We start from the raw sequence: 10,072 nt of genomic DNA on the forward strand, positions 1-10,072 counted from the left end.
CGTTAACAAATCTCGGTGCCGTGCTCGTATGATTTCTTGGTCTTCAGATGATCAACGATGTGTCTCGGATTTATTCTAACAAGTGGTATCAGAGCAAGGTTACGAGGAGGCGACGGACTGTTGATTTAGAGGATGGAAGGCAATGAGAAGTGGTGGTTGCAGCCTGCAGGCCTTGAGCATCCAGAAGATCTCGCCGAGATCGGATGCGGCGGCGGTGCAACGTTCGTACAACAGGTGTCCTCAAGGCGTAGCGAGCGAGCAGCCTGTGGCGCTGTGCGGGCTGGCCCTGGTGGGGTTTGGCTGATGCAGGGAAGCTACTCGTTCGTGGTAAGTCTGGCCGAACGCGCGTTGCAGCGAGGGACAAGGTGGGCAAAGTCGTGGAAGCTCTAGACGAGATTGTTTTGGATCAAAAGGAGGACCGAGTCCTGGTGCGACACAGATAGAGGCAGTCAGATCAATCGGCGTAGGAATATCGATTGGTGTGCATCCATCAGGAATTAGCAACGGTGTTGGCAAAGCAAAGCAACAGCTAGCATTGGAATTAGTGTCAACGGGGTTGCCCATCACGTGAATACCAGAAAGTTGTTTGGTTGGAATTTTCTAGTAGTACAAACTTGTGTACTTGGGCAACACGTGAGAGAGCTCGGTTAATTTTTCACAGTTTAGTCGTAGAAAGAATCATGGTGCCAACGAGTACCAGGTTTGAGGTGGAGAAGTTCAACGGAACTAAAAATCTTGGGTTATGACAAACAAGGATGAAAGATTGTTGGCACAACAGAGATGTTTGAAGGCGTTGCAGGAGGTCATGCCAGCTAAGATGGAGTTATCATGTGATGGATGGAAAGTCGTGGAAGATGATTTGCGAACCTGGAGCGTGTCATGCAGTTGGACAAGTTCGGCTAGGTTGGACTAGAGAGTCTAACAGGTCGATGCTAGTCGGTTGGTACAGAAGACGGTGGTAAGATCGACGACGGCGAGATAGGAGCGTGATGCTGATGGTGACCGACTTCTCGGTGTGGAAACACGCGGCGCAGACATTAGGGCTTGTGTGGCTTCGACAAGACTATGGCGCGGGGTTGATTCAAGACGGTGCACATGTGAGCTTGAAGTCGACGATGAGCAAGGGGTGGACTGATTATCTACCATGGAGTCATGTTGAAGATGGAGCTGGGTCTGAAGGACTTCACTCGGAGAAACGCGAGTGACACGTGGTTCAGACTAGAGCCCGGTGGTCTGATGGAAGCGTGAAACTCGTCATCAGTCGGGGTGATCGGTGGTACTCTGTAGTGGGGGTTGAGTGGTGTGGGTTCACGACCCTTGAGACTCGACTGGGACAACGGAGGCTCGACGCGGTAATAGCGGCGAGGTGTGCGGTACGCACGGGGCACGAAGACGGGCCAGGGCTCTGGTGGTCATACATGTGGTGAGATAACTACGAATTTGACTCAGGATGCCTACAAGCAATGGTGAAATTCCTTCAAGTTTCAGACGGGTGGTCAATGAAGAGCGGTGATGTCGAGTTCAGGTAACTCTTATGTGCGACACCCAATATGAGTTGTTCACTTTCACGCAGGTCAGTGATCAGTGTGTGATGGTGTTGGATACTCTAGAAGTTGGAAGCGCAACTAGAGTAATGTGGAGCTTAATTTCGTTCGAACGTTGACTATGATGAGGAAAAGAAGGAACTACAAGTTGCAGGTGCAGTCACATGGAGTCTTTGGAGTAGCAGCGATGCTCATAGGATAAGCTCAAGTTCAATGTACATGGAAGTTTGACGCATGGACGAATTCTAGGTGGTGGAGGAAATTCGCCAAGGTGGAGTTTGTTAGAGTTGTGTCGAATATAGTGTACAAGATAGGTTACAGTTGAACTTGTAGTTGTAGTGTGTTTAGACAGGATATGGAGTTGTGTCCTAATAGGACACTTATATCATTGATCTCTCATATATAGCGGGGTAGACACACAATGTAATCTATGCCAACATAATAGCACAGGCGTGTAGGGGGAACCGACGACGTGTGCCGGTACCTAGGGCGGCCAGGGTGCGGCATTGTGACGGTGTCACGGGAAGCAGCGCCCGTAGTCATTGCCCCGGGGATGTAGCCATATCGGTGAACCTCCTTAACAAATCTCGGTGCCGTGCTCGTGTGATTTCTTGATCTTCAGATGATCAACGATGTGCCTCGGATTTATTCTAACGGGACATTGGATCACTGCCAGGAGAGTAGGCTTTTGTATTCTTTTGTTCGGTAAAACTCTCTTCTTAATTAAAGAATGTGGCAAGTCTTTTGGCCCTTTTCAAAAACAAAAAGAAGTTTTGAATTAATACATATTTTCCCACACAAAATATATTTGTGGAAATGGTTTGTTATAGTGTAGTAGTCTCCGTGAGTATACAGTTAACTACTCCGTCAATCCCAAATAGCTTGATACTCAGTTAGTGCTCGATACATTCATTTGAACGACACGTTTTTTGGGATGGTGGGAGTATTATAGAGAGGAGCAATCACTGGATAACCATGTCCTGTCCATTGATTAATCATCCGGCCACATGAGCTTTTTCTTCAATATTTCGTACTGTAGCATTCATATCAGATAATCAGAGTGGCGTCGAGTTGAAATTTGAAACTGCATCGGCAACGGTAATTTAGCTAGGCGCCTTATCGAGAGTTCTCTTCAGATCAAGAAGTTTGGACCACGTTTGGCTGTAACGCTTCTTCTGGTTACCGGCACCTGCAAATTCACAAGATAAACAATTGCTACAGCGATGTAAAAGCAACCAATCCAATATATGGTTCTTGCAGCTCGTCTTAGTACTTACGTTTCCACACGACAGGAGACTTCTCACACGCCTCCGAACATGAACTCTGAATGTGAACGATGATAATCAGTAAAACTGTAAGAGGTCGTGTGTCGACAGTCGACAGTTGGACATGACATGCTGCAAGTGCATACCTTGGCTGACGCTGTTAGCCGTATTGTCTCTTGGATTGACGAGTCGATATCAATTTCTGTTCCTGGCTTCACATAGATGACCTGTTCTAAAAGAAATGGTTGTAGGTTACAGATTTCTGTTGCTTTTCCCCAAATGAATTATCTCGTTACAGGAAAATTATATACCGAATAAGAAGTAAGAAGAGAAACAAATGTAATGTCAGTCTGTCAGCATAATACTGTCACGTACTGATGGATCGCTATCTCCGATTTCAGGCAAGCCGCTCTGATCTTTCCTGGAGGAAGACAGCACCGTAATGTCGAACTGCTCATCAATCTGCAACGGGGTCCCAGGATAATGCTTTCAGTTTAACTTGAGCATTTTCCGAATGTGCCATATTTTCTTAGAGCTTGGAAAAATTTCCAGGTGATCAGCAGTGTGGTGTACCTTTGTGCAGTATGGGGCGGAGCAGGAATCACACATTTTGGTGAGCGATGTGACCACTCGCCCTTTGATCGACATTCCGAACTGGGCATGCTGAAAGCAGATGAAGATCTCACAACTATCAGTCAGCTGCTCACTTGCTCAGTGCATATTTTCAGAATTCAGATGGACGCCAGTTTCTCTTTCAGTTACCTGCTGGACCAGAAGATGCACCAGGACGTCGGCGTCGCTCTGCCCGTCCTCGATCAGGTCGTCCAGCCTCAGCTGCCGGAGCGTCAGCTCGAAGTCGCTGCTCCACTGATCGCCTCCGCCGCGCGACGTCCCGACGGAGACCAGGCTCTGCCGCGTGCCGTGTCCCCTCCGGCGGCTCCTCTTGAGGCCCTGGGCAACCGGACCATGCAAGCAGAAGATAATGCGGTGAGCAGCTCATGGACATTCAAGTTCAAACTGCAGTCCACGAGTAAACGAAACCAGTAGACCTGTAATTCACCTGTGTGACTTGGACTTTTTTCGGTGACTCGGCGGGGTAATCATCCTCGGTTGGGAGCTGCGCGTGAACGGCAAATCTTCTGCATCTTCCGTGGCTCCTGCTGCCCGGGAGCTGTGCCGTGATCGGTTTCGGCAGCAGCCTCACGGCGGGGCTGCACTTGCAGGCTCTCGCCATTGTTGTCGAACTGAGAACAGAGCCTCGGCCGGCAACGCTGCATGCGTACCGTAGCAAATGGAGTCATGGGGATACGATTACCTTATCCTTTTGCCCCACCCCGGCGTTAGTGATGTGTGGTGCTGGTGCTGGTGCATGGTGGGTACGTACGTGACCGGTACTTTTTAGCATTGTTTAAAAAACTGAACCTAAAAGGTTGTCGGTTCAGATTTTTATCAGTCGGGCTGTCGGTTTACCGGTTCGATTGTCGGTTTTTTAAGTCAAAAAATAAAAAATGTTGAGTAATATATGGGCTAATATAGCGTGAAACAACGATCAAATAAAATTATTTTCATGTAATGAACAACAAAATAGTATAGGCGAGTTGGTTATATGGCCGTGGGCAAGCCTTGCGCATTGCTCACATGGCCTGGGATCTAACCCCACTTCTTCCAATTTTACTAAACGGTCTTATTAGCTTAAAAACCCGATGAGGCTGTCGGTTCTGTGTTTTTTCGGTCCGATTTTTTATACTAGACTTTTTAAAGAAAAGGCGCAAGCCGACTATGGCAACATGGATTTTGAACACGCAGGAATAGAAAAAATAAAAGGTTAAAATGGCATGTCTACTAAACACTATAGGATTAGCAAGAAGTGTTCGATGTCATAGAAAAAAACAAATGAATAATAAAAAGAGGTTGGAGTGGATGTTAGATTTTCTAAGAAATGTGGTACAAGAGATTTCATAAAAAAAATTCTATGGAATCCAATCCTATGAACCAAAGGATCAGTGAAGGAAAAATATCTAAGGATCCAATCCTCCAAAAATCTTATAGAATTCAATTGAATCAAAGGAGCCCTAAACTTCCTAATTTATAAGGCCTCACAATCAACTGAGGTCTCCAATTTAAAATTGGATCATCCGATTTTAATCGTGTCAGCAATTACACAAGGAGAGCTCTTCCATTGATTTTTTAACACATTATATATGCTTCCTAATTTTAGAGCTTTCTCCTTCGATTGAGTAAAGAATTCTAGTGCCTTGATTTTGACTCGGTCAATCCTTGTTGTGGCAATGAAATCTCTTATTTCGTTTAGCTCTTCCATTTTAATGTCCCCTTATTCAATTGAAGTCTTTAGTTTGGATTGGGATCTCTCGATGAATGGGTGATGTGGCCTTGGTTGATAAAACGAAAGTGCCGCCCATGACACATTTAGCACCAACATAACACACACATCCAACAATATAAGTAACTTTCTCATGTATTTGTATTAATTAAAAGATGTCTCAAAAAGATCCATGCAAACACCACAGTAAAAAACCGATGCATTCATGAATGATTCGCTATGAATTGGTCATACCAAACATTCTCCCATCAATCACTTCCCTAATTTTCACCATCATGATTCCCTAAAATCTATCCGTAGGAGTAGCATGTCTGAGTAGCATGTCTGGTAAAAAAAGCACTCAATTGTATCCTCCACATGTCAAATCAACTAACACGTAAATAATTTTCATAAGCTCAAAAGAATTACCATGTAAAATAAACACATGTATGGCCCCAAGAACATAAACGGCACGACAAAGCGCGCACTGCCATTCTAATACGAATCATTACAAACCAGGATAAGTAAGTACCATTGCAAAAGTTGATACGAGTTACAGCTCAACAGAGCGCCAAATAGAAATAAGATAACTAGGTGCTCATGTGGATGGCACGAAGTAGGTTTTTTTTTCTTTTTTCGAAGTAAGTTGATCTTGCGAAGCACACCAAATGAATCAAACATTGCAAATATTTTTATAAAAAATAGTTTCACATTAAAATAAAGAGCACAATCAAATAGTTTATTACAACCCAATGGAAATTGTTTTGAATATACACTCCACATTGTTTCTATCACTCTCTTGCATTTGGGCAAATCTCTGTCACTTCTCTCCTTACGGATTGGGTATTGTCTTCACAAAAGTTGACCACTCAGGATAAATACCATCAGCTGGGTAGTAGCCCATGTTGTAATGGTGGCCATTAATCTCAAAGTTGACCTCTCGGGAGTGGCCTTCTGCAAGCCTTGCAAATACTGGAGAACACTGGAGCACGTTGATATCATTGTGAGAACCGGCCATGCCGAAGAAAGAATGTCATATCCACGGATCACGTGAAGCCATCGCTTCTAATATGACGATGACACCTTTCATGTGACCCTGCACTACCCATGCCAAGCAAATAGATAGTTCTTCCACTTGCAGTGCATACAATCTATACTACCAAGCATTTCCGGAAAGCCCCCTATCAGCATTGATCACCAACAATATATGTGTATCAGCAACGATTGGTTCTCTCAGATACTCGGGCCCAAACACTTCAAATCACAGCCTTCTAGAAATTGTACATTGATAGGAGGCATGTGGACTCACTCATACATATGTACTCAACCACAAGACCACCTGGAATTCTATATGCAAGTATGCGAATAGTTGCAGTGCATTTATGATAAGAGAATAAGCCAAACTTGCCAAGGGCATGCTCTTTGCACTCAAAGTATGAGTCATATGCTACCAATTTCCTGCCAAATACAATGGAACACATGTCTCACCATACTGAAGTGGCGGAGGAATTGATTTGGTTTGTAGAGCGGACCATTCTCAAAGTATTTGACATAGAGCAGGGCATGGCTGCTCTCCCTATTGCGGTTCAAGGCCGGGCACGAACCGGGATTGATCCCCTAATACGACGCATTGATGACCAATGCAGTTATCACAATTTATTTGTCATTCGAGGACAAATCATCCGAGGAACAAATGGAGTTGTGAAAAAAGTACTCAATCCCACTATCTATGGTACCTTATGAGCAATGTATCAAACATCTCGTGTTCGTTGTGGAGACATGGTCGGGAAGAGCACCTTGAGTTCCTGTCGGAAGGTTGGCATGGTGGTCGGCGCCCTGTAGCTACACAGTGCAAGACGTGTTGCGGTCGATTGGTGTTTGTAGCTCCTCTCTCACCGGATGCGGCAACAAACAACCACCAGTGCGAGCAAAAAAACTCCTACTAATGCGGGCGTGGGGCCGTTATGGCCTGGTGTGGTCATGGTTTAAAGAGGGCGGGCTTTAAAGCAAGGAGGCGGGCAGAAAAATGGATGGCGATGGGTGACGGCGATAATGGAGGGGCAGGGAAAGAGAAAAGGGCATTCTGTCCCTAACGGGCGGGCCATGGGAGGTATCACAGCCTGTGTTTTGGCACTACTCACTAAGTCAATAGAGCTCAAAAATTAACACGAGTTAAAAAAATTGTATGCTTGTGGTGCGTGATTTAATTGTTGTTTGCTTGCTTGCTTGTTAGTCGTTTAATTCACAAAAATTCTCCTTCTCTCAAGACTCATCTCCTTGCTCCAAATCTTTCCCCAATGATCATACCTAGTGTGTAGGACATAAAACTATATTTACAAAATATTATTTTAGCCAAAAAGCATTTATTTGATTTATGCATTCAAAAATCCCTGAATTGAGGTTTGTACTACAAGTCCTCAAATTAGGAGAAATATTTTTCCCCAACTATTTTATTTGGATCCTATTATCAAAAAGACTTCCAAAAACAACAAAATTATTATTTTATAGGTTATTTCACTATTTTAGTTAAATACCATTTTCTAAAGCGAGAAATTGTCTAGGGAAAAATTATTTTTATGTTTCCAAAATATTTGAGAAAAACTAGGTAAACTCACGGGACATATATTTTCCATATATAAGAGTTTCAACCCTTCAAAACCCTTGTGTCTATTTCAAGTATTTGAAGTATTTCTATAAGAAATATTATCGAATAATTCCAAGAGAACTCTAGCAAGTCGCACATGATATATGTGATGATCTTGCCAAGTTTCATCTCAATCCCAATTATTTGGCTTCACAAATATTTCAAATCCCTTTGTGTACAGATCCATACTTGAGCAACTTTACATTGCCAAGTGTCTTCAATTATTCTTAAACTTTGTGGGCATGTTCTAATACTCTAATAATGCATCCACACCAAGTGATGCATCAAGGACAACAAACCCACTTGTCCAAATCCCCGCAAAACCACTTCTGCTGATTTCTAGAATTGGGAATATTTGCATTGACAAGTTTCTCTAGTTGATTCCAAACTTTTTGTGCATGTTATAATCCTCAAATAATGCCACCTAACCAAGTGGTGCATTAGGGGGAATTAATTTGCATGGATAGATCTATAGAAAACCATTTCTACCCTTTTCTAGGGTTTAAAGAGTTTACATTGGAAACTTTCATCACCTAATACCAAATTTGGTGATCAACGTTATTTGTACCTTCTACACCCCGTGTTAAGTTTCATGGCAATCTCAACATTTTAGCTAGCCCAAACCTACATCAAACACCTTCTGCTTATTTACCAAACTTGTTGTTTTTGCCCCTTCCACTATTCTCCTTTAGCTCAAAATCTTACCAGGTCTCATCCTAGTGCTCCTTTACCTCCAGTAAGCTTTGGATGTCCTCAAGTCAATTATTGGTGGGTCAAAACCCACTTTTACATCCCTCGACAACACTCTTTTCTCTCCCTCTCAGTCTTCCTTCTCAACCAAGGCACCCCTAGGCATCCAAGGCCATGTTGACATTATTTACCCCCTCCTAGGACTAATGGGTAAGGTGGGGCATGCCCACAGCACACGGGCATGCAGTGGCATGCAATACGAGCGCTCTGGAGCACGCCACAGTGCGCTCACGCATTGTAGACTCCCTCATCCCAAAGCTCCCAACAACCTCGGGTCGCCCCCACACGCATGTAGGTACCCATTGACGTCTCGGACACGCCACTGCCCGCTTCCCCTCCTCTCTCTCCCTCGTGCAGCATTCCTACACCACTAGTAGAAAATGGCCCATTTGTCCTGGTTCCAGAGGCCCATTAGCCCCGGCTACGGAACTGGGACTAAATCCCAAAAGCTTTAGTCTCGGTTCCTTTACCAACCGGGACAGAAGGGCCTCCACGTGGCCTCTACGGGGAGCCCGGGCAGGAGGGCCTATAGTGTGTTAGGGGTTTTGGAGGGTTAGTTTAAGGGTTTCATATTGTGTTAGCTAGCTAATAGAGAAGTGTCCTCTCTTTCTCCGTGATGTAGAAGTAATGACTTTAGCAAGTTATCCCCGGTATCTTAGGGATTGTGGCATACCGACAATTCATTTACAACATCTGGGCTAATGAACCAACATCGAAGATTCATCCACACATGAATCTAATCCGCTTTCCTTCCCCCAATGATATAATAACCAATCATGGTCATAATAACAAATCATCATGATAATCATGATCAACATCATCATGATATTAATGTAAAAACTCTTGCATCACTATAGCTAATAATCATCATAGTCATTACCATAAACACTATTTAATCATCATTTTCGCCAATGAGACATTATATATATAATAAAAGTTGGTCACTAGTCATAATCACAACTCCTCCTCCTCATCATCAACTATAACACATTGTAGCACATAATAACACATTGTACCTAGGACCTACTCCTCTCTCATAGGACCTACTCTACCCTCTCTTAGGTAAAATATCATAAAACAAGATAGGCCCTGACTCTCCATTATGGAGAATGGAGATCATCTTGTCTCTCATTCTTGGTCTACGCACAATGTTTCTTCCAAGTAGCTCTCTACGATTGACCATACATTTTTTCCAATCTTTGATTGTCATTTCATCGGTTTTAGAAATCCGGTATGGACAGGAGTGATGCGGATACCTAAGCTGACCTGGCCGTGCTGGTCGTATGCTCATAACATCAACGCGACATCTTGGAAACATCAGATGAGGCACACAATCTTGCGGGATTTTCTGTTGAAAAACATAGTATTGACTTTGTAGCTAGCAATGTAGTTTAGTTTTACAAGAATTTATGCAAAAGATACACGGATGTCGTAATAGTAGAAAATCTTACCATGCAATCTCCATGCATGTTACCGTAGTTCCCCACGTGCACTAGTGGCACGTATTGACCATAATGTGGGGGAGTTTGCTGCTAGGTATTCTAATTCT

At 43.8% G+C, this 10,072-nt stretch overlaps 1 protein-coding gene across 1 annotated transcript; it reads right to left on the reverse strand.

Annotated features, from left to right (window-relative positions):
* Positions 1-2,295: 2,295 nt before the first annotated feature.
* Positions 2,296-4,126, reverse strand: LOC123430552 (large ribosomal RNA subunit accumulation protein YCED homolog 2, chloroplastic). Its single transcript, XM_045114413.1, has 7 exons — positions 3,870-4,126; positions 3,572-3,760; positions 3,383-3,472; positions 3,185-3,271; positions 2,956-3,036; positions 2,822-2,867; positions 2,296-2,733 (listed from the first exon to the last, which is right to left on the reverse strand). Exons 1-7 carry the CDS (start codon positions 4,041-4,043, stop codon positions 2,648-2,650), a joined length of 753 nt encoding a protein of 250 aa, XP_044970348.1. The 5' UTR covers positions 4,044-4,126; the 3' UTR covers positions 2,296-2,647.
* Positions 4,127-10,072: the final 5,946 nt, after the last annotated feature.

This window comes from Hordeum vulgare, chromosome 2H (genome assembly GCF_904849725.1).
Source record: "Hordeum vulgare subsp. vulgare chromosome 2H, MorexV3_pseudomolecules_assembly, whole genome shotgun sequence".
Taxonomy (NCBI): Eukaryota; Viridiplantae; Streptophyta; class Magnoliopsida; order Poales; family Poaceae; genus Hordeum; species Hordeum vulgare.